Genomic DNA, 25519 nt, shown 5'->3' with positions numbered 1-25519 from the left:
TCATAGTGTTATGTACCGAAGTTCTTACCCTGGGCCAGCAGGGGGATACTGTAGAGTGTTATGCAAATGAAGGATCGAAAGTGACATTCAGTGACTGGATAGTTTATATGCAAATGAAGGATTGAAAGTGACATTCAGTGATTGGATAGTTTTAGAAAGTTGCAACAGTTACGTTGTTCTGGAGCTCTATATAAGCAGGCTGACTGAACCCTTCAGTTCAGTTCTGTTCTGGCCTTTGAATAAACAAGAGCTGTTTGAAGAATCGTTGTGTCGTCTGATATGTTCGCCCACAACTTAACACATAGGTTGAGCAGTTATTCTAGGGGCACAGAAGCAAGCACACAGGCAGGCAGGTAGGCATTGCTAAGGACACAAGGAGAGCCCGGTTGGATCACGCAAAAGTTCCCATCTAATTCCAGCACTCTGTTTACACACTGCCCACCCAGGTGACTCCTGCAAGGCCCACCACCAGGATACGGGTGCAATAGCACATGGGAACTGGTATTCACACTGCTGCTGGTACTGGAAGTAGCAAACAGCCATCCTGACTAGCAGCTGCTGATAGTCTTGTCCTGAGAGCCAGGGTGGTGTAGTGGTTAAGAGTCTCGTAATCTGGGGAACCGGGTTCGCGTCTCCGCTCCTCCACATGCAGCTGCTGGGTGACCTTGGGCCAGTCACACTTCTCTGAAGACTCTCAGCCCCACTCACCTCACAGAGTGTTTGTTGTGGGGGAGGAAGGGAAAGGAAAATGTTAGCCACTTTGAGACTCCTTAGGGTAGTGATAAAGCGGGATATCAAATCCAAACTCTTCTTCTTCTTATTGCCTATCTCAGTAAACAGGGTTAGAAACTTGGGTACAGAAAATAGGCGCCCAATGGCACTTTAATCTAGGTTATGGTTGCCACAACTGAATGTCTTTTCACCAGGGGCTGGACTAAATGACAAGGTCTCTTCCAATGCTACAATTCTATGATTCTGTTGCTTAACTCCTACAACAATTCCCTTGTCCCAGTACAAGAAAGAGAAACACACACAGCGGAAATGGAAATGGTATTGACGATATGGAGGGTATTAACAGTAGACTAAGGCAGAGGTTATTGAACTGTGGTCGCCAACCTGGCTGGTGCTCAGAAATTTCCATGTAGTTGCAATTGCCAAATGCGCCTGGCACCTGGCTAATTTCAAACAGGGCACTGAAAGATAAAACGGTAAAGGTAAAGGGACCCCTGACCATTAGGTCCAGTCACGGACGACTCTGGGGTTGCGGCGTTCATCTCGCTTTATTGGCCAAGGGAGCCAGTGTACAGCTTCCGGGTCATGTGGCCAGCATGACTAAGCCACTTCTGGCGAACCAGAGCAGCGCACGGAAACGCCATTTACCTTCCCGCCAGAGCGGTACCTACTTATCTACTTGCACTTTGACGTGCTTTCGAACTGCTAGGTTGGCAGGAGCAGGGACCGAGCAACGGGAGCTCACCCCATCGCGGGGATTCGAACCACCGACCTTCTGATCGGCAAGTCCTAGGCTCTGTGCTTTAACCCACATATGTATGTATAATTTTTATTACGTTTTCCATTTCTACATCTGAAAATAAACATTTTACATACTGTTAAATATCCAACGACATCCCACCTTCTCTTTCCTTGTTTCGTTTTCTTAATCTTTCATTCCTGCATATTTTGCTATAACTATATTAATCAGTTATCCACTTTTACATCACTCAGGCGTTAATTACACTGTTGACTTTATCTTAATGCTGCCAGCGTTTTCAGCTGTGTACAGCTATTTTCCATATACTCAATAAATATTTTCCAGTCTTCTTTGAATGTGTGTTCTTCTTGCTCTTTTATTCTATATGTTAAACCTGCAAGATCTGCATATTCTGCCATCTTAACTTGACAGTCCTCTTTGCCTGGGACCTCCCTCACTTTCCATTTTTGGGCTAACAAAACTCGGGCCGCCATTGTTGCATACATAAATACATTTTGTTGACACTTGGATTATTCCCAACAAAAAAGATTCCAGTCTTTTTGGGAAAGGTATTTTAAACATTCTGCTCTATACATCTTGGCCAACCTACTCGGAGTTAAATACCACCTGTGTATCATTTTCATATAATTCTCCGGTCAGCTATTACTATCCGCTGCCTGCCGTCAATGACCAGGCCAGGCCAAACGTAAGGAAAGGGCGGTTAACTTGACTCACAACAGCAAATTCAGATCTTCAGCATGAGAAGTACTATTTCACAGAACACTCGCTTTTCAATTAGTTCTAACCAGGCCATAGGGAACAGGAAATAAAGATTTCTCCCTTTCCCCCAAACATATATGGATCTGAGTTTTAAAATAACAACAACAGCCATGTAATCAGCAGGCAGTGGCTGTCGATGGGGAAAATGTTAGTCTGTGCTGCATTCATTACAATACGAAAGGGCCATCAATTGTTCATCTAAATCAATTCTCCGCTGTATGATTATTACCATGTGATAACCACATTGCTTGGCTTCTCTTGATTTTAGATGACGTAGGACCTTCTGGTATAATGGGGTCTGTTTCACACTACAGGAAAAATACTGGGTATTAGAAAAAGGAGAATGCAGAGAAGCAGAACGAATTCTCTGCATCTGTCTCCACTGTGGAAGAAGTAGGGCAGATTCCGATCCCTGAACTAAGTTTCATAGGTCAGAGGAACTGAGATAAACAGTGGTGACAAGAGACAAGTTTGAGGTCTTATTGACAAGTTTAAAAGGTAAAGGGACCCCTGACCATTAGGTCCAGTCGTGACCGAAGAATAATCTCCATAACCAAGGACAGGGAAATGATTAACATAACACCAATTGTGGAAAAGGGATGGAGGTGGGATCTGGGAAATTTCAGGTCAGTTCTAGGAAAACTGGTAGAAAGCATTATTAAAGGTAGAATTGCCAAGTGTATAGAAGAACAAGTCTTGCTGAGCAGAAAACAGCATGGCTTCCGCAAGGGTAAGACTTTAAGGTGCTTCTAAAAGGTAAAGGTAAAGGTAAAGGGACCCCTGACCATTAGGTCCAGTCGTGGCCGACTCTGGGGTTGCGGTGCTCATCTTGCTTTATTGGCCGAGGGAGCCGGCGTACAGCTTCTGGGTCATGTGGCCAGCATGACTAAGCCACTTCTGGTGAACCAGAGCAGCACACGGAAATGCCGTTTACCTTCCGGCCGGAGAGTATTTATCTACTTGCATTTTGATGTGCTTTCGAACCGCTAGGTTGGCAGGAGCTGGGACTGAGCAATGGGAGCTCACCCCGTCGCGGGGATTCAAACTGCCGACCTTCTGATCGGCAAGCCCTAGGCTCTGTGGTTTAACCTACAGCGCCACCCGCATCTTCTAGGTGCTTCTAGGTGGATATTTATTGTGGGATGAGTGTTCCTCATGCATGCCAAGTTCTTGCAGTATCCACACAAGGTCATCAGCATCAAAATGACAGTCCCTATTCCTGTCCCTAACCCCCCACCCTTCATTTAATCCAGATTCACTCTTTCTGGGGGAAATCCAGTAAGTTTAAAAACAAACAAACAACTGGTGCCAACAACCCGTTTTTGATATCTGAATGAACCAGTTATAATATTAAGCCCCCCTCTGAAAACACCCCAGCTAGCCTTTTAAAGTTCTTTCAGAGTGTCAAATGTGGGTGGGAGGAAGGTGTGTGAATACAGCAGCCCCTGTGTACTCAAGACTTTCAGTAAGCTTTCAATAAAGTCATAGTATCATAGCATTGAGGGACACGGGTGGCACTGTGGGTTAAACCACAGAGCCTAGGACTTGCCGATCAGAAGGCCGGCGGTTTGAATCCCCGCGATGTGGTGAGCTCCCGTTGCTCGGTCCCAGCTCCTGCCAACCTAGCAGCTCAAAAGCATGTCAAAGTGCAAGTAGATAAATAGGTACCACTCCGGCGGGAAGGTAAACGGCGTTTCCATGTGCTGCTCTGGTTCGCTAGTAGCAGCTTAGTCATGCTGGCCACATGACCCAGAAGCTGTACGCCGGCTCCCTTGGCCAATAAAGCGAGATGAGCGCCGCAACCCCAGAGTCGGCCACGACTGGACCTAATGGTCAGGGGTCCCTTTACTTTTACCTTATCATAGCACTGTAAAGCTGGAAGGGACCAAAGGGTCATCTAGTCCAACCCCCTGCCAATGCAAGGCTCTTGCCAAAGACTCCTGAGCACGCTTAGCAGTCATGGTATAAGAGAGCAGGTCCTCTTTTGGATCAGTAACTGGGTAAAGAACAGGAAGGAAACAGTAAGAATAAACTGACATTTCCTACAATGGAAGGAGGTAAGAAATGTGTGTCTATGTCCCTCTGCTAAGCGTTGAATGCTAGATGGTTCAGGATGGACAAAAGTACCTCTTCATACTGCACACAGTTAAACTATGGAATTCAAAATGTACTGATGGCCACCAACCGAGACGGCTTTACAAAGGGCTTAGCTGAATTCATGGAGGATTTCTTTATTTAACAAAAGGTATATGATCGCTTGATTGCAATAAGACCTCCAAGTGGCTGGCAAAAAGAGTAAGACATTAAAATTACCCATAAAAGACAGTTAAAAACAGGATTTTAAATTAATATAGCATAAGGGGTATCAATGGCAGCTATCTATGTTGGCCACGTGTCACCTCTGGAGCCCATACGTCTCTATATACAGTTGTACCTTGGTTGTCAAACGGCTTAGTTGCCGAACAAATTGGCTCCCAAGCACTGCAAACCCAGAGGTGAGTGTTCCGGTTTGCGAACGTTTTTTGGAAGCCGAACGTCCATGGCTTCCGATTGAGTGCCTTGGTTTTTGAACCATTCTGGGAGTCGAACAGACTCCCAGAATGGATTAAGTCTGACAACCAAGGTACCACTGTACTAGTTTCTAGCTATTGCAAGGGAGGGCAGTTGCACTCAGATCTTACTTGCCCCTGTGAGATGCTGGGCTTTTGGTCTGACCCAACACAACTCTTACGGGTCGTTTCCACCGCTCTTCTGCTTATTAGCTTTCTTTCTGAAGATCAGCATACCTGTGCGTTCCCACAACTCCCTCTGTCCATTGAGTGCCAAACGGCATTCATCCTCTTCCCTCCCGCAGGTGAGCTGGAAGCCCCCAAACCTCACAGCCCTCCTCTGAATCCCTTGCTGCCTGCAACACTGTCTCTTCCCTGAAAAGGTGTGCTGGGGACTCATCTGTCAGCTCAGGCCAGGAACATACCATTGGCTCGGCCGGCTATTGTAATCGGCAATTTCACGGCTGGCTAATTCCCTTTGCTGCTGCCTTGCTTACGCTCACTCGCGCACACTCTCTCTCTCTCTCTCTCTCTCTCTCTCTCTCTCTCGCACACACAAAACTCACCCGCAGAGCTGCAGGGCTGCCGATAGCACATGGGATGTGGGAGGCATCAGTGGAAACATTTCAGGGGCTCGCAGCATGGCGCATAGACCTGCTGGCTCTGTTCAGTTCCGCTCCTCACCTCAAACTACCTGCTGCTGCTGCTGCTGTTGCCGCCACACGTAGGGCGAAAGGGAGCTTGATCTAAGGCCTATCTAGACTGCTGATGTCGCTCTGGAGCAGCTAATTTGCATGGGGAAGGTACCAGTTTCCATCCCTGGCACCTCCAAGTTGGCCCAGGAAAGGCCCTCCTTTCTGCACCCACTTACTTGATACCACTCTCTCTCTCCCTGGGCAATAGGGTGACTAGGATCAGGCCAAGAAAGAAAGGGCGGGACAGCAAGCAGAGGCTGCTCCCTGCCACTGTTATAAAATTTTAGGGTGCATACACATAGCAGAAAAACAACCCTTCAGAATTTAGGAAATATTCCCTGAGAAAATCACACTTTATTTTAGCACACAGAACACTCCCAAATGCTATCTTGGCTCTCCAAATGTCTCTTAAATATTCCCTCTGCAGAAGGAAATCTCTTGGGGAAACCTTTCCCAATCATTCTTCCATTTACAAATCCTTCAATTCCTGTCTACAAGGCATATTTTGTGTATGAATCGGGTAGGTCTGTGACCTGGATTCAAGAACTAAGGCATTTCCCATCTCAAAGGAATGTCTGCGTTGGCCAGGTAATTTTCAGTCAGCAAGCATTATCCTGACAAACAGGAGACAAGCCACACTCTCAAATTTCTGTAGACCGCCTCTTTCTGTGAAACACGTATGATGCTAAACAGGAGACAAGCCACACTCTCAAATTTCTGTTGTAGACCGCCTCTTTCTGTGAAAGACGTATGATGCTTTTTGAGTGGTCTTGGCTAAGGGACTGGTTTTTGAAGGTTCTTGAACACCTTTGTTCTGGGTCCTCACCTCCTTGCAAAGGGTGGGGCTGGGGACTCTGTTGCAACAGGAAAATTAATATATTCCTTGCTTTCCTTCTACTGGTTCCTGCCTCCAGCCATTGTCCTCTGACCAGTCATGGACTTAGGGGACTCAGAGTCCTTTGGGGAGCTGGGCTGCAAAAGTGAACCCCATTTTTGTTTTTACAACACCACCGTCACTCGCTGGCATGTCTAGCTGCTTCCAAACAGGAGCTACAGAGCAGAGGGCCCACCTGCACAAGGGAGCCCAAACCCACCAATGGGTCCCCTTGCCAGTTCTGGTGTTTGTGGTGTCTTGATAGCAGCTAGACATGGATTGGTATTAGTGCGCCCTTTTGAGGTGCTGGATCTCGGCAGCTATGCAGTTTGCACCAACTATCGTATTTTTCGCTCTATAGGACGCACTTTATCCCCTCCAAAAATTAAGGGGAAAAGTGTGTGCGTCCTATGGAGCGAATGCAGGCTCCTTGGCTTCAGCGATAGCAACGCAAAGCCTCTGAAGGGCAGAGGGAGCGCTCCCTCCACGCTCCGGAGGCTACGCGTTGCTTTCGCTGAAGCCTGGAGAGTCAGAGAGGTCAGTGCGCACCGACTCCTCTCGCTCTCCAGGCTTCCAAGGTAGCCGCCTGAAGCCTCCAGAGCGCAGCGGGAACTCCTGCTGCGCTCTGGAGGCTTTGGGTGAACGCACCTTCAACGCACCTTGTTTTAGAGGGGGAGAACAAGAAAAAAAAATCTCCCCCTCTCTGTGCAGCGCCTGTTCAGCGAAGCAGCAGGAGAAATGGAAGGGGCTCCATTTCTCCTGCCGCTTCGCTGAAGGGGCACTGAGCAGAGAGGGGGAGATTTTTTTTTTCTTGTTCTCCCCCTCTAAAACAAGGTGCGTCCTATGGTCGGGTGCATCCTATAGAGCAAAAAACACGGTGAATGCCAGCCCTGTCTGGCCAACCAGGAGGGATCATAACGTCTGCCAATCTCAGGCATAAAAGTTCCATGCTTCCTGCATAACTGAAGAGGGCTCAGGAACCTGAGCTACATGCAAGATCTAAGGTAGCTTTGCTGTGCTCAGTCCCAGTTCAAAACTCATCAACACCATGCATTAACGCGCCCAACAAAATGCCATTTTCCCATGCTACTAAGCTCTCTCCAGATGTTACAACAACCACACTGCCAACAGCAGGAACTCCAGAGCAGTTTGGGCACTGGGCAGGGTGTCAGTCATGACAGGAGGGGAAATTGCCATCTATGGATTCAGAGGCACAGGAATGCCCATTTTCCTTCCTTTCGTTTTGCTTCTCTTGCAGAGAAGAGGAGGATCAAAAAGTTATCTGTGGCCCACAAGCCCTGACTGCTTGAAATCCTGCCCGGTTCCTCTTCTGGCTTCTGAAATTTCACTTGGCATTGCACAAACGCACACACACGTGCACACAGCACTGCCAAGACCATTAATTAATTAAATGTAGAAACAATACAGTAAATAAAAAAAAATTACTCTGCACCCAGACTTCTAAGGCACAGCTTTAAGATCCAGGGACATTTAAAAAATAAGTTCTCAGGATGCTGAATTCTGCGCCCAGCAAAATGACTCATTCCCTGCAATGAGTCTATTGTCTGCAAAGCTTCTGTTGACTCTCGTCGATGCAAGCCAGTTTTCCACTTGAATGGCGTAACTGCAGAACAAATAAACACCGTTCTCCCTAGGATGGCACTGATTTCTGTGGCGGTCTTTAAGCGAGCAATGTGCTTTGGGTGTGTGGGGTGTGAGAAAGTTGATCAGGAACTGCCAGTGATTTGCAGTAGATCTGCAAGGGTTTCCATCTCTCAACAACAAGACAACCAATGCCACCTATATTAGGCTGCTGAAATAGCTAGCCAGGAGTGGATTTCTGTGTGAAAGGCGAATTGCACTGGGTGTCCAAAGGCCAGCACCCTGTTCACGTGTCACCAGTGGTGGTGCATAAATGCCAGTGTGCTAGCACTGCACACAAATCACTGGTGGACTTGCATGCCGGTGCCCCATTAAATGTGGCCGGTGTCTGAAATTAGCCAGGCGCTAGCCACATTTTGCACCGAGCTATTGACCACTTGCGACCAAGTGAATATGCTGGGCTCCAGTACGGGGATCATTGGATCTTGACTGTTTTCACGCACTAATGCCCCACCTGGTAGAATTCTATCTGTTATATTTTATCTGCACATTCAGAATTAATTTCTGGAACCAAAATGCTTTTTCTGTGCAGCCTGAGCAGGAGCAGTAAGCAACGTTCTAGTTAATGGTCGTAGCTTGTCTTCGCTCAACCCACCCCACTGCCTTGCTCACAGTTGTGAAGAATATTCTTATGTTATGAATGGTCTGACTGTGTCACCTTTAAGAAAAAGAGGTCGGAATAGGCCAATAGATATATGGACGGTCCCTGGATAAATTGACTTTTCTTCTTTAAGTTCTCAAAGTTCTTGACCTAGCTCAAAGGTTGTCATCTGAACCAGCCAGATGTTTAACTGATAATCGCATCCATCATTTGAAAAATGAGATCTTAGAGCTGTCTTGCCCCAAAATGGCAGGTAGACATTCCATTTGGGTGACTGTAACTTTGGTTTCAGGAGCCATTTGGTGCCTACCTTATATATCTGAGTTTCTAACACTGCCCACACCCCCATCGTACTGATACAAGTTGGGTGACAACCGCAGCACAGCAATAATGTGGGGGTGTGGGGCAGGTTAGCCCCAGATGCGGAAGGTTCCCTCTCCCCCTGTTGTGTGCTTTTTCAACAGCAACTACACCATAGTGACAGCGCAGAATCAGACCACTGTTTTTGGACCACTCGACAGCAAGGCCTCACCAAGAGTTTGAGTAGCAGTACGCATACAACTTTAAGGCTGTCAGTCCCTCAGGCAAAGAACTGTCACTTCAATGTTCTGTACAACTTCTGGCAAACTGTTGGCACTAAATACATGTTAAATGGTAGTAAAGCAAGCCCTCACGCAGAGGTTGTAGTTATGTCCTCCAAGCAACAGTAGAAGTTGTGGGTCGGCCATTTTGGTTCTCCAGAGAGGAAAGGCCAAGAAGTTTTGGGAGCCCTGTTCTCAAGGCAATGCTGACTTTTTGCCCACCAGGTCCACCCCCCAATTGTCTTTCGATCTGCAAATGGGATGACATACCCTCCAACATCTCTCTGATGAAAATAGGGACGTCCCATTCCACAATGATAATTTTACTATTTATACCCTACCCGTCTTACTGGGCTGCCCCAGCCACTCTGGGCAGATTCCAACATATATAAAAGCGTAATAAAACATTGAAAAACTTCCCTATACAGGATTGCCTTAGACGACTTGGGGACCAGATAACTCCATACCCTCCAACATTTCTCCAATGGAAATAAGGACATCCTAAGGAAAAGTGGGACATTCCATGATCAAATCAGAAACCGGGACGGCTTCTCTAAATCAGGGGCACCCCTGGAAAATAGTGACTCTTGGAGAGTCTGGAATTACCAGCCACCGGAGTAAAAGAAAATATAACAGAAGATTTGGATTTAAGAGTGTCACTTGACTAGGTAAGGTAAAAGGACCCCTGACCGTTAGGTCCAGTCGCGGACGACTCTGGGGTTGTGGCGCTCATCTCGCTTTACTGTCCGAGGGAGCCGGTGTATGGCGTACAGTCATGTGGCCAGCATGACTAAGCCGCTTCTGGCGAACCAGAGCAGCGCACGGAAACACCGTTTACCTTCCGGCCGGAGAGGTACCTATTTATCTACTTGCACTTTGACGTGCTTTCGAACTGCTAGGTTGGCAGGAGCTGGGACTGAGCAACGGGAGCTCACTCCGTCGCGGGGATTCGAACTGCTGACCTTCTGATCGGCAAGCCCCTAGGCTCTGTGGTTTAACCCACAGCGCCACCCACGTCCCTGTCACTTGACTACTTGGCCTAAAATCCAAATATTCCACTGGCTTGTGGATTAACTGGGTTTCAACCCTCCCTGGGAATGGGTTTTTATTTTCCCTGCTGTTGCTCCTTTGCGACCACTTATTTCTACGCCACCATCTGGATAAAAATCCACTTCCTGGCTGAAAGAGCCACCTCTCATCCCAAGATGGCTAGGGACATGGGAAGCTGCCATCCCATCAGTACTGTCTACACTGATCGGCTATGGCTCTCCAGGGTTTCAGACATGGGTAATTCTTCCCTGGGTCCAGGAATTCTTGGACCCAGAATCTTGTACCACTGAGCTACATCCTTTTCCCAAATACACAAATACCAAATACACCAATGCAAAATTTGAGCTAATCATTTGCAGACATTAGTGATGTAATTAATATACAGGAAGAGGAAGAGGAAGGAGAATTAACATTGCAAATCTTCTCAGTATTTACCCTGAGACACTGGGGTACTCAGGTTCACAATGAAACTATGGAAATAGGCGCATTGGTCCATTGATCCTTTTGTAAGCACTTCTTGGGCTTGAATGCAAGGAAAAGATTTTGTATTTATTGTTGCACAATGTTTTATTGATCTATTTATTTTTTTTGAAAAAATATTGTGAGCCACTTCCTGATGAAAGGAATGTGGGACATGAATTATTAAAAATAAAAATAAAATTTAATACATTCAACTCCAGGTTGGGCAAAAGCCTTTGGAGTGGCAGTGGGACATTAATATGTATTCATTTCATCATTATTAATATTCCCTCAATTAACACTTGCCTCCAGGCATCCCCTAACTCAGTTGCTCAGCACTGCCAGCTTGCAGAACAAGTTCAGCCAGGATTGCTACGGGAGGAGAAGGTGAATGCATAGGTCTTCCCCATAAGCAATGAAATTGTGGGCTCTGGCAATGCAAAGCAGGAAGTGACATCAGAACGATGGGACAGAGAGAGCCTTAAAACCCTTGTCTGGATTCTTCAAGGGCTAATCTTTCATCATCTTAAAAAGTAGAGATATCACCTTGCCAACAAAGGTCCGTATAGTAAAAGCTCTGGTTTTCCCAGTAGTGATGTATGGAAGTGAAAGCTGGACCATAAAGAAGGCTGATCGCCAAAGAATTTATGCTTTTGAATTTATGGTGCTGGAGGAGACTCTTGAGAGTCCCATGGACTGCAAGAAGATCAAACCTATCCATTCTGAAGGAAATCAGCCCTGAGTGCTCACTGGAAGAACAGATCCTGAAGGTGAGGCTCCAAGACTTTGGCCACCTCATGAGAAGAGAAGACTCCCTGGAAAAGACCCTGATGTTGGGAAAGATGGAGGGCACAAGGAGAAGGGAACGACAGAGGACGAGATGGTTGGACAGTGTTCTGGAAGCTACTAACATGAGTTTGACCAAACTGCGGGAGGCAGTGGAAGACAGAAGTGCCTGGCGTGCTCTGGTCCCAGGGGGTCACGAAGAGTCGGACACAACTAAACGACTAAACAACAAAACAGTTTCTAATACTGCTCTACTCCACTGGCGGCATCCCAGAAATGCGGGTGCTGGTTACATGGCACTCTGCACATGCTCAAAGGCATGGCCTCCTTTTTCCAAGGTGGAACCCAGGCAGCCAGAATGTACACTGATTCCACTTTAGCCTTGCCTGCTGATTGGCTAGCCAAACCTCCCACAGGGACAGCTCTGCGTGGGATGGAAAACGTTTTGCCCGCTGCCCCGAAGCCAGGATGGTAAGTCAAGCCTACAATTAAAGTGACATTTCAGTGTGCATTGTGCCTCACCAATGACTCATTCCTCCGCTGGACGCCACCTCCCTGCAAAGCTTCTGGGGACTGTAGCCTATGGAAGCCAGTGAACGGAGGAAAAGGCCTCCCTTTGGCCACACAGCTGCTCTGCACATTGCCGGCTGGGCCAAAATGCCTAGATCCAAGTCCTAGCCTCCGCCAACAAGCCTCAACAGCAGAAAAATGTTATTTGAATAGCCTGCATGAAATAATATTAATTTAAAAAACTGCAAAGCAATTGGGAGGATGGAATGATGGGTGCACACTTGTGTGAGTTGGATAACGTAAACATTTAAATATTTCAACAGTGTTTGAAAAGGTAAGGAATGCATAGCATCGTGTGAGCTTTTACATTTTTTATTTATTCGTTGTAAAACGAATCCCCTAGGCGTTGTATATAGACCCCCCCCAAAAAAGCAGAATAAAAATGTAACCATAAAGCCATACTTCCATAAAAGCACAATAAACGTGAGAAGCAACCACATTAAAAAACCAACAGCAGCAGCAGCGACACAACATACGATGCACAGCGCAAAACTAAAAAAAGCCACCAGACACTAAAACTACCAACCATACCAAAGGGACTTGAAGGCAGATTGTAAAAGGCCTGGACAACAACAGACAAGTCTTAACTTGATGCTGCAAAGGTAGCAATGCCGGCACCAGGCGAGTTTCCTTAGGGAGAGCATTCGAAAACTGGGATCCCACCTATTAAAGAGGCCCCGAATTACCAGCATAGAAGGTTACTTCCATTTCAGCCTTCAGTCTGCGGTGGAAGCACCTTAATATTCCTTATCAATAATTTGTGCATCACAGTAAAGCAAAAGGTCATGATTTAAGTCGGCAACCTGGGCAACTTTGCTCCTTCCCTCGAGTGCACGGAGGAAACAAATCACAGTCCTTGACTAAGTGTCCTGTCCAAACCATAGCTGTCAACCTTTCCCTTTTTTTTTAAGGGAAATTCCCTTATTCTGAATAGGATTCCTGGCAAGAAAAGGGAAAAGTTGACAGCTATGTGTCCAAACTAGTGCTTGTGGTTTCTTTCACCGCAACAAGCCCCGGCTACAGATCATGGTTTGCTTGTCACGTGACAGTGAATTCCATACACTAATAACCACTATCGAGAAGTATCTGTAGGCATTAAGTTGCTCAGTGTCTAATTGGCTCTGCAAAATGGCAGCAGTAGAAAGCTTGCTGACATCTCCCACCTAACTGCTTGGGCACTCTGAAGATTCGATTCTGGCACCCAAACATCCAAAGCATTGTTTCAACCCATCCCTACTTCCAAAAAGCAGAGCCCATGAGACCTGAAACTTGGCTTTTTGTTGCATTCCAGAGAGACTTTTCTCTTCTATACGCACTACAGAAGAAAACATCAGACACTAAATCCAGACTTCCAAGGCCCAGCTGGAATCTCTGTTTATATGTGAGGCTGATAAGTTAGGAGGAAAATGACAGTCGACTCTATGTTGGTAACGGGTAGCCCAGGTGTGGGAAATCTTTGTCCCTGAACTACAACACCCATCGTCCCCAGCAAGCATGACCAACAACCACAGATTCCCCACACTTGGGGTAGCCACCACAACAAGGATGTGGTCTTGGTCTACATGCCTATATGTTTCCTAGACCTTTCTGCAAAAGTGCTGAATACAAGTGCAATAAATAAATAAATGGATCCAATGATGTTCCTTGTTGCCATCCTGGTTTGCAGCGATTCATGGTTCTGATTTCTAGCCTAAACCCATAATCCAGTCAGGCATGCTTAGAGGGCCGGATTTATGATCTAAATCTATTTGCTATCCATTTTGGGGTGTGTTATATCTTGTACTCACAGCTTTCTTGCCCCTTTTGATCTATCTGTAGAAAATGCTCTTACGCATCCTCTCTCAGACACAACATATTCACATTTAATCTTTCCTCACGAGGGAAATTGTTTGTTCCTCTAATCGTTCTTGTCGCTCTTCTCCGAAACTCTTCCGACTCAAAGTGAGGGGCCTGAAGAAAACAACACTTCCCAATGCCAGGCTGGGAGACATGGGTTCAAATCATTCCGACCTTAACTACTGCAGGATAATGTCAAATAGCTCAGAGCTGCTCAGTCGGTAGAGCATGAGACTCTTAATCGCAGTGTCGTGGGTCTGAGCCCCACTTTGGACAAAAGATTCCTGCATTGCAGGGAGCTGACCTAGATGACCCTTCTGGTCCCTTCCAGCTCTATGATTAAATGATTCTAAGATGGCAGACATTAGATCTTGCAACTGGATAGGCACAGTGGAAACTACTGTCACTAAGGCCTGCCTGACCCAGAACATTTTATAGTCCTTTCAGGTGAAAGAACCAATGGCAAGTGAGAGTAGGCAGGTCACACCATGGCACAGAACTACTGTATTTTTCGCTCCAAAAGACGCACCCAACCATAAGAGGCACCCAGTTTTTAGAGGAGGAAAACAAGATATTCTGAATCAAACGTTGTTGAAGAGGCTTTGTGCGGCTATCCCTGAAGCTAGAACAGCAAGAGGGATTGCTGCACAGCCTGCATTCGCTCCGTAAGATGCACACACACACCCCCTTACTTTTTGGGAGGGGAAAGGTGCGTCTTATAGAGCGAAAAATACGGTATTTCATTATCCAGAGAACCCTCTTACCTGCAGACTGAGAGTGGCTTGCTATGTGGGGTAGTTGTGAAAACCCCGAAGATTCCCAAACTGAGCCTTAGGACAGGAATGGAGAGCCTGTGGACTCCAGATCTTGTTGGATTCCAGATCCTATCAGCCCCAGGCGGCAGTTGCTAAACAGTCCCTAATTCATTCATAATATTCCTAAATAATCAGATGCTATACAAAACTTAAGGACGTGGGTACCACTGTGGTCTAAACCACTGAGCCTAGGGCTTGCCGACTGGAAGATTGGCGGTTCAAATCCCCGCGACAGGGTGAGCTTCCGTTGCTCGGTCCCAGCTCCTGCCAACCTAGCAGTTTGAAGTGCAAGTAGATAAATAGGTACCACTCCAGCGGAAAGGTAAACGCCGTTGCTCTGAAGCGGCTTAGTCATGCTGGCCACATGACCCGGAAAAACTGTCTGCGGACAAACGTTGGCTCCCTCGGCCAGTAAAGCGAGATGAGCGCCACAACCCCAGAGTTGTTCGTGACTGGACTTAACTGTCAGGGGTCCTTTATACAAAACTTAAGCACTTTGTTTTGCAGGTCAGCCCAGCTAGCTAAGGTCCCAGCCTTCCCAGGCTGTATCCTCTGAACTTTGCAGCAAGGAATATTCATTTGTTCACTCGTAAGCATCAAGTTCCAATTAATTTTCCCACAATCCTGCCACTTGCTGTTCAGAATACATGCTCTCCTTCTGGCCCTCCCATGAAGCCAGCAACCCTTTCCTATTTCAGGCTGCTGTCCTGAGCCAATCACAGTCAATTTGATAGTTCAGGGCAGGCCTTTCAACCTTTAATTCATCCTCATTGTTAAGCGGAGTGCTTTTTCATACATTATGCAGAGGGAAACCTAGGTCGGTCACTGAGTGTGCACTCAGCAGGGAGCCTGCAGCCCATCGCATGTCCGACTAGCATGCCTCCACAATATGCATGTTTGTAAAACACCTGCTTGTTGCAGCTGCATGCATTTGTACACAAACATACATCTAAACAATGCAATATGCCATGGGTAGACAAACTAAGGCCCGGGGGCCGGATCTGGCCCAATCGCCTTCTAAATCCGCTCCACGGACGGTCTGGGAATCAGCGTATTTTTACATGAGTAGAATGTGTGCTTTTATTTAAAATGCATCTCTGGGGTATTTGTGGGGCCTGCCTGGTGTTTTACATGAGTAGAATGTGTGCTTTTATTTAAAATGCATCTCTGGGTTATTTGTGGGGCATAGGAATTCGTCCATTTTTTTTTCTTCCAAAATATAGTCCGGCCCCCACAAGGTCTGAGGGACAGTGGACCGGCCCCCTGCTGAAAAAGTATGCTGACCCCTGCAGTATGTGACACGGCCCCAGTAGGCGCCACCCTAAGGCATAGAGAGGTAGACTGAATGCCATTAAGGGCCAAACCAACCTAGCAGTTCAAAAGCACGTCAAAGTGCAAGTAGATAAATAGATACCACTCCGGCGGGAAGGTAATCGGCATTTCTGTGCGCTGCTCTGGTTCGCCAGAAGCGGCTTAGTCATGCTGGCCACATGACCCGGAAGCTGTATGCCAGCTCCCTCGGCCGATAAAGCGAGATGAGTGCCACAACCCCAGAGTCGACCACGACTGGACCTAACGGTCAGGGGTCCCTTTACCTTTACCTTTAGATCTCACATGAGTTAGCCCTGGCATGGATGATGCACTTAAAATAAAGAGCTGGTACAGGGCTTGTGCAGAGGAGAAAAGCCAAACTGGAGGCTCCCACACCTGCTTTTTCGCAATGGGATGAAAGCCCCCAATAGTAACAAGTGTCAAGTCCAAAGCCTGTTATACTATGCATGCCTACTGGGGTGGGAACCCAACTGAATACAGTGGAGACACAGGAGGAGGCTGTAAGGGAGGCAGAGCAGATGCTAGTGTGTCACATGCCAACAGGGAAGTTATCCTGCACAAGCTCCACTGAAATAAAGGGGACTGCACAAGCGTGCTAACTGGGTTCCACCTCAAGTTAATTATTGGAGGGCGGGGTGCCACTTGGTTCTTGTCTATAGTCACCCAAATGTCTTCAGCTGACCATGTATTATTTCATTACTTTGAAAGGGCTGAGACTTGGCACTACTAACAGGTCCCAGGGGCTAAATGCCAGCGAATCCTGGCTCAAATTAAGCCGCAGAGACATCATCCAGGTCACGGCAGGCCAAGAGCAAAAGAAAACGGAACTCACATCATTTACAATAAGTGCACATTCATGCTAATAAATGGCCACATGGAGGTGTGATTATATGGATACAGAACAAAAGCCAATTGACTATATATGTGCATATACTCATAGAGAATCTCCACATCTAGACTCTTCTTCCACCCCGAAATCAGGCCCATTTTTACAAATGCACTATGTGTGAAATATGCACACATATATATATTTGGAAATGTGAATTCAACTACACACACAGCTACCAATGCAGGAAGTGAGCACAGATAAACACAGGAGCTTCTTCACAAGCGCATACACAGATGTGGAAATCTTCAAGTATTTTCCAAATCAGAATGTACAGACAAAGGGAAATGTATAATTATTATTCCTGCCCTTCAAATTAGAACAGACATGTGCATAGCCACAGAAACATAAAACCAACCATACCGGACATGGACACACCAGCACAGCCGCCTGGGTTTCCTTAGTTCACAATCATTCAGTATAATGATGGATGCAAACAAAGTGCCCGTCCTTTGCGCAACAGACTCCTTTCCTCAAAGGTATGCAAGGTGGGGGATCTGAAAATGGATTTTCTGCATGGGCTACCGACACTCCCAAGTTATCCCTGTACCTTCATCTCAGCTGAGAATTATAAACAACCCATCCATGGAAGGTTCAGCTGCCTCTCTCCAGCTCACACTACCAAACTCTTCGCCTACGGGGCTTCATCTTCCTCTCTTGTACACACACACACCACTTAACACAAATGAGAAACTCCTTGGCACACTTCAACTTTCCTATTTTTGAGGGGGCTATACTAAGTGGATAGGGATGCGGGTGGCGCTGTGGGTAAAACCTCAGCGCCTAGGACTTGCCGATCGCATGGTCGGCGGTTCGAATCCCCGCGGCGGGGTGCGCTCCCGTCGTTCGGTCCCAGCGCCTGCCAACCTAGCAGTTCGAAAGCACCCTTGGGTGCAAGTAGATAAATAGGGACCGCTTACCAGCAGGAAGGTAAACGGTGTTCCGTGTGCTGCGCTGGCTCGCCAGATGCAGCTTGTCACGCTGGCCACTTGACCCGGAAGTGTCTACGGACAGCGCTGGCTCCCGGCCTATAGAGTGAGATGAGCGCACAACCCTAGAGTCTGGCAAGACTGGCCCGTACGGGGAGGGGTACATTTACCTTTTATACTAAGTGGATGAGCACAAGCTTTGCTCCAGGTCATCGCCACTGAAAATGATCAGGGAGCAAGGGACAGGTAAGACTCCTACCTGAGATCGTGGGCAGCCACTGCCAGTCTGAGGAGACAGCACTGGGTGAAGAAGAACCAACAGCTTCATCTAGTCTTAAAGGTAAAGGTAAAGGGACCCCTGACCATTAGGTCCAGTCGTGACCGACTCTAGGGTTGCGACACTCATCTTGTTTTATTGGCCGAGGGAGCCGGTGTACAGCTTCTGGGTCATGTGGCCAGCATGCTTAAGCCGCTTCTGGTGAACCAGAGCAGTGCACGGAAACGCTGTTTACCTTCCCGCCGGAGGGGTACCTATTTATCTACTTGCACTTTGATGTGCTTTCGAACTGCTAGGTTGGCAGGAGCAGGGACCGAGCAATGGGAGCTCACCCTGTCGTGGGGATTCGAACCGCCGACCTTCTGATTGGCAAGTCCTAGGCTCTGTGGTTTAACCCACAGCGCCACCCGCGTCCCACTAGTCTTACACGCACATAAATCAACTCTTTCAAAGTGATTCGGAGCTATAACAGCAATCACAAGCATGGAAACAGAGTGCTGGTCATTCCAGGTTAACTTTTGAAAAGGTGCAATTCTATTGGGCTCCGCAACCTTTTTAAACCATTCCTAAAAGTGACCAACTTCCCCCAGTATAACCTTCAATGTTGCCATTGGTATGGTGTTTTCCTCAAGGGCCCTTCACAAACATGACACTTCCCCCAACATGACTGTTCTCTCCTTACTGTGCTCCAAGCTGCTCGCCCCTGCCCCCCCCCCTTGCCAAAAAAGGCTTTCACCTGCAAGCTCTGGCATCAAGAGCTTGAGACAAGACTCCCCAGACCAAACTTCTCCAAGTGCAGCAGTGTGAGCACATTCTGAATACACCCTTCCTTGTCCTAGACAACCCGCATGGGGGAATTGTCAATATTAAATACTGTGGCTGCCTGATCTCTGAGAACATGATTAATTACGGGTTCTACCACACACACACAAAATTAATCTTCACTCCAGTTTCTGTCTGTATTTAAATGAGTTCCCATGAGGGAAGGATGAAGCAGCCCAGAGTAAGGATAGGGCCCTGCCTCACACATCTTCCAGCATCCCCAAGGATTTCAAAGGTAAACAATGGCCACCTTCCTTTTATCCTCCAGAAAATGCTACAAGCTATGTCAACTTCCTACATTCTAGCTCCTCTTAACTAGGGCATTGAGACCCTTAGGAAGATGCTCCCATTGTCTACAGTACGGTTTCTCATGCACAACAGCGGCGGGGGGCGGGGGAGAGAGAACGACACAGAGACGCGCACACAATCAGTCCCCCTTTGCAAACTGGTGCTCTCCTCCTCTGTGTGCATTTCAAAAGCTTCAGCCCAGGCCGCTGGTGTGACCATTGCTGAAATGTCTGAAATAGCCTTCTTATTGCAGGAAAACACCTCTCTGCTGCAAGAGGTGGCAACAGAGATCTATCGGAGGCATGCCTCCGAGCCAACCAGACTATTCCTGGAGGTGTGGTCTTCTTCCCAGGTTCAGCTTTTAAACACCCCTGCCGCTTGCTGTCTGCCGGAATTCCAAAATTCTCCATCATACACTGTTCCAGCAGCTAATTACAGTCTTCTTGCCTTCTTGAAACAGCTCTCCCCCCCCACCCCAGCCACCCCTCCGCCTTTGCACTATTCAAAGAAGAAGCCTCCTTCTTTGTCTTACAGCGTAGAAAACCATCTCTCTGCACTCCTTAAGGCAGCTGTTTTGGGGGAGGAGGGAGGAGAAATTCCTGGAGATAAGAAAACAGGGCGCATTCAAACGTCCATGCAAGCAAAAGGGATTCGTGTTGCGATCCTCTGCATGTTTACTCCAAATCTCACTATGTATACTCAGTGGGCATTACTCCTTGGTAAGTGTGCTAAGGATGGAAGCTTCAAGTTCTGGTCCTCCCTGCTTAGAGAAATGCAGCCTTTCCAAGCATCCCAAACACCACACACCTTTTGGTCCATGCAAGGAGGGGCCTTGTTTATAGTTTCAAAGTACTCTCCAGTCCCCAAATGCCAATGCAACCCATATCTACAGGTGATGCCCTCCCACAGACTGCTATCTACCTATATGACCATGAGGACAGGCAGGCGATCATGTCTCAGCTCAAGCGAGCCCAGGTTCCACATCCTATACATCAGGGTTTCCCAAAACTTTGGGTCTCCAGCTGTTCTTGGGACTACAATTCTCACCATCCTTGACCACTGGTCCTGCTAGCTGGGGATGGTGGGAGTTGTAGTACAACAACAGCTGGAGACAGCAGTTTGGGAAACCCTGCTCTACATTTATGCTGTTTCCCCATATACCCAGTTCCCAAGAACCATAGTCACCTGGGCATACAACAAGCAAAGGGAAGCTGTGGTCCTCCAGATGTTGTTGCACTACAACTCCAATAATCTGGACTCCATTAACATCTGGTCCCCCTTCCTGATGTACAACATTTCCTAAAAGGGTGTACAGTGGTACCTCGGATTAAGAACTTAATTCGTTCTGGAGGTCCGTTCTTAACCTGAAACTGTTCTTAACCTGAGGTACCACTTTAGCCAATGGGAGCCTCCCGTCGCCATGCAATTTCTGTTCTCATCCTGAAGCAAAGTTCTTAATCTGAGGTACTATTTCTGGGTTAGCGGAGTCTGTAACCTGAAGCGTCTGTAACCCGATGTACCACTATAATGCCACGAACTTGGCCAACATTGCTGTAGCATCACTAAGTCTCTTCCATATGAACCTCACAACACACACCCCAGTCTCTGCTCCTATATATCAAATCAGCTGGCATCCTGGAAGCTAAGTCACAAGTCAATGGTCTGGCCCACCCACTGGCCAGACCATCCTCCTCCCTTGGGTCAGCGTCTCTCATACCCAGATCATCTGGAGCCTTGACAGCCACTTCCTAAGTGAAGAACCTGGTCCACACTTTGGGAACTTCGTTGATAAGGTGCCAACCGACACCCTTGGCCCATCTTGGCCTTGTATAAGTGTGTGTGCGTGTTTTTCATTTGAGCCCAGATCATCTGAAACCATGCCCCTGTTTTTAAAGGCCAGGTAAGCAATACAGGCCACACCTGAGGTGGAGAACCTGTGGCCTCTCTGATGCTGTTGGACTCAAGGGATGATGGAAGTCCAGCAAAATCTGGCAGGCCACAGGCTCCCGGTCCCTGGGCTACACCTGGGTTTGCTCACCCTCCTCTCTGGTACCCAGATCCCCTGGCATTCCACCACCAGGTCAGTACCACTAGGCCATGGTGCCAGGGGCAGAGGGTCTTCCCCATATCCAGCTGCACCCCACACTCAGCCCGCTGCAACCCCCCACCACTAGCCCCCCCCCCGCCGCACTTCTGCCCCACTGACCTGCTCTGGACCCTGGAAGCAAATCCGGCACTGCGGGGTCCTCATGCCACTATCCAAGCTGCTGCTAAGCGACACCGAGTCCAAAGCTCCCCCCGCCCCGCCGGCCGCGGGCTGCTGCCCGGGCTGTTGCCCGGGGGGTTGGGGTCGGGGGTCCTTCTCCTCCAGGGCCAGGCTCCGCGGCCGGGTCTCGGCCCCTCCGCCGCCATAGTATTCGGCCTCATCGTCCTGCCGGGCCGAGCAGTCGGCGAAGGGGGGCCAGCCGCAGCCGCTGCCGCCCAGCGCCCCGCGGCTTCCCCCGGCTCCCGGCTCGGGCTCCGGGCGGCCCCGCCGCATCAACACCAGCAGCTTCAGCTCGTTGAAGAACATGCGGATCCGGTACTTGAACATCATTTACCTCCCCCGGTGGCGGCGGCAGCAGCAGCAACGACGACGACGGCAGTGTTTAGCTTTCTTGGGGGGCGGCAGGAGAGGGGGCGGGGGGACGAGAAGGGTAAAGGGCCAAGGGCGCCTAGCTGTGCCCCTGCCCCGCATCGGGGGCCGGGGAAGAAGCGGAGGAGAGGAGCGGCAATGGGGAGCCCCGGGGGCCGCAGAGGGCCGAGCGGGGGGCCAGCCTCGGGACCCACATCTCGGGCACAAAAGGCGCCGGCGCTGGGAGAAAGGAAGGCTGCGCGTTTACAGGTGTGTGCAGGGTACCCGGGGTGATGGGGCGCAGGGAAGGAACGGAGGGGCGCAGCCGGGGGCGAGGAGAAGAAAGGCCTTCCAGAGGGGGGATGGCGAGGGGGTTAATCCTGGGACGGGGGAGTCTGTTGCTGGGGGTCTGGGATAAGGGCAGGGGGGGGTGAGGAGGGGTACGACGGGTGGGCCTGGCCAGAGGCGCAGGGGATGCGCTGGGGCGAAGGCGGAGGCGCAAAGGCGGCCGCGGTGGGCGAGAGGCGCGCTCCGCTCCCTTCCGGGGCGGGTCTGCCTCCCCTAGGACGCGGCGCGCTCCGTAGGTCCCTCTCGGACCCCTCTCGGACAGCTCGCGTCCGGATTCCCGGGGGCCATGGCTGGCAGCGCGAGAGGAAAGCTTTCCCGGCGTCCGGGGCCTGCGAGCGGCTCCGCAGAGGAGCGCGGAACGGGGGCCGGGTGGGTGGAGGCGGCCGAGGCTCCTTCTCCTCTCCGCTCTTCCGCTGCTGCCGGGCGCGGACGAGGCGCCTCTTACTCTCCGGGACGTGGAGCGCGCCTAGCCGCCGCCGCCAGGCCCTTGTCCGCCGCCTCCTCCCCTCGGGGGGCCGGCTGGGCAGCTGCAATCGCAGGCGGCTCTTTTGTCTGCAGAGCTACGGGCATGTCCGCTCCCTCCTGCAGCCGCAGCCGCGCCAGCGGGCCTGGAGAAGCCGCATCCCGGCTCCGCTCGAGCCGATCTCCCGCAGGAAGGCAGGCGGGCGGCGTTCGGCCCCAAGCTTGGCTCGCCTGGATCGGGTGTCGGCGTCGGCGCGGGGCGCGCGGCTCCGGTTCTGCGGCGGCCCCTGGCGAAGCCGCGGCTCTTTATACGGCCGCCCCCCGGCATGCAACAGGGCTTCGTCCCCGGGCGCCCCCCACCGCGCGGGGTTGCCAGCGGCCCCTACGCAGCCTCCTGCAGCCGCCCCCGAGGTCCGGGGGCTGGGGCGCGCGGCAGCCCGGATGGCAAGGGTGGCAGCGGTGGCAGCGGCGGTGGCGGCGGCTCAAGGCTGGGGAATATGGCTTCTCCTTCCGGTACAGCATGTTAAATAAAACATTTCGGGAGGAGAGCGAGAGCGCGGAGCGGGTGGCTGGATGGATGGATGTCTGCGCGGGGAGGGGACTCCGGGGCTCAGAGGCGGGCCGGCGGCGGCCCCAAACCGAGGGGCTGGTGCGTAACCGCTGCGCCACCGACCTCGACCACGTGGAGGGGGGAGAAAAATGAGTCCCCGGGAAATGTGAAAAGTGCCCGGGCAGACATCCTCCTCCCCTTTCCCCCCATCCAGACACATCTGAGAGATTCCTAGATAGAGGCAGGGGAGGGGTTTCGGGTGGGGGGGGGAGAAAGAAGCCATTTTATTTTATGTTACATTTTATTTTATTTTATTAAGAAAACCGGCTTGCTATATCCATCTGGCTGATAAAATCACATCTCTAAATGCGACCGTTTGGAGAGATGGTTGGAATCCGCGGAAAATCCGCACTAGAAACCAGCAGCGTACCTTTCCCTTCCCCAGGAGGAAGAAGACTCGCAGTATTTGCGCCCTGACCCAGTTTGCACCTTGGCCAATCCTGTGTGTAGGATTCCAGTTCTACTGAACTATCGGATTAGGAATTTGCCTCCACCTGCCAAAGCTCCATATATGCCTCACTATGCATAGGGAGCTCAGGGTGTGGTGTTTAAGAACAAAGGGACTTGAGATATCCATAATGACACAGATTTTTATTTGGGGTGGGGGGGGTGCCGAAAGAGAGGCATATGGCATCCCTTCCTCAGCCTCACCTATATTACAGTACACCTGCTTTAGAGCTGAAACATGAAGTTTGGCAAGCGTGTCAGAATCAAAATTTGACAAGGAGCCTTCCCAAAACAATGTCAGCATCCGTTACAAGGCTGAATTGCTCTCCCAATCACATGACAAAAAACGAATGACAGCTGTCTTCTCTGTTAGAGTAGAGGTTTGGGTAATCCAGAGAAACCTGCTTTAAGTCAGGGGTGCAATTTAACTCAATAATTCTGGGCGCCCACAGATGACACCAGGCATGTACAATTCTAGTTTCTCACAGGCCATCAAACACTTGACATTAAATACCCAGCCCCGCCAAAATGTATTCTTTTAAAAAAACGGAGGAATTATGGAGCCTGCTGTGTGTGTGTCTAAACCGATTGTTAATTTTCTAACTGTTTCTATTGTTTTCTGTTTACCCAGGGGTAGCCAACATGTTGCCGTCCAGATGTTGCTGGCTTGCAGCTTCCTTCAGCTGCAGCCAACATGGCCAGTGCCCAGGGATGGGGGAAATTACAGCCCAAAACATATGGAGAGTCCTGTAAAAGGTTAAGTATCAAGACCCCAATATAGAAATAACGAGGTAGTTTAGACCCAACTGAGCCCCCCTGCACCGAATTCCATGCCTGGTTTAAGTCCCGTTGAAATGTGTTCCTTCTTATTTAGCCAAAGCATTTATTCCCCGCTCTCAGGGCAGCTGTCAATGAGGCACATTATTTGCAACTAAGGCTGCAGCCCTAAACACACTACGGCATGGACACATTCCACTGAACTCAGCAGGAATAGTTTTGGGTAAAGGAGTTTAGGATTGCAGTGTATGTCCCACACATTTGAGTAGGACTTAACCAGAACAAACATTTCCTGCTATTTTTGAGATCGCAGAAATTTGCTATTTACAACCCTGTCCTCAGTTCCACTGAGTTCCCAGATATGGTAGGTGTGTATAAAATCACTGCCTTAATTAAGTATTTTGGCTAAGCTTGACTCACGTAATGCAAATCTCAGCACAGCCACACAGATTTAGAGCAGAGTCCAGGGAGAGCTCAGTAAGGGATCTGGGATACAGATGATGACCTGCTATGTATTTATTATTACATTTCTGTCCCAGCTTTCCTCCATTCATGGCACTCCCTCATTGCAGTCCTGGGACATGGATGCTTGCAAGCGGGGATGGGGAGACTGGGTGAGAATGGAGCTTTACGTGCATGCGTGCTTGTGTAAGCATTTAAAAATGTATTTTATTTATTACTAGCAGCCTTGTACCTGTTGTTGCTTGGGAATTCTAAGAAACCAAAAAATCAGTGCAGTTTGATAGTTCATTCTGCCATCTTGATTCAAAATGGTGTCCAATTGTATCCAAACAGATGGAAACCTTCTCTTTTCTTTCTGGAACCATCCTGCCAAATTTGGTTATGGTATCTTAAGAGGTTGGGACGCGGGTGGCGCTGTGGGTTAAACCACAGAGCCTAGGACGTGCCAATCAGAAGGTTGGCGGTTCGAATCCCTACGACGGGGTGAGCTCCCGTTGCTCGGTCGCTGCTCCTGCCAACCTAGCAGTTCGAAAGCA

At 49.3% G+C, this 25519-nt stretch overlaps 2 protein-coding genes across 2 annotated transcripts in view; one reads left to right on the top strand and one right to left on the bottom strand.

Moving 5' to 3' along the window:
- Positions 1-22612, bottom strand: part of MARCHF9 (membrane associated ring-CH-type finger 9) — a 43649-nt gene extending 21037 nt beyond the window's left edge. Inside the window, exon 1 of the mRNA XM_083599445.1 lies at positions 21470-22612. Coding sequence (XP_083455571.1) covers positions 21470-21859 — 390 coding nt within the window. The 5' untranslated portion in view covers positions 21860-22612. The remainder of the gene's footprint in view (positions 1-21469) is intronic.
- Positions 22352-25154, top strand: LOC310754223 (uncharacterized protein; the record flags this gene model as incomplete). The annotated part of the gene is made up of 2 exons (XM_083595898.1): positions 22352-23200; positions 24376-25154. The coding sequence occupies 2 exons, from the start codon at positions 22352-22354 to the stop codon at positions 24379-24381; spliced, it is 855 nt and encodes a 284-aa protein (XP_083452024.1). The 3' UTR covers positions 24382-25154.
- Positions 25155-25519: the final 365 nt, after the last annotated feature.

Source organism: Podarcis filfolensis, assembly GCF_964270895.1.
Source record: "Podarcis filfolensis genome assembly, chromosome: 2".
In the NCBI taxonomy this organism is placed as follows: Eukaryota; Metazoa; Chordata; class Lepidosauria; order Squamata; family Lacertidae; genus Podarcis; species Podarcis filfolensis.
This window is presented reverse-complemented; position numbering and strand designations above follow the sequence as displayed.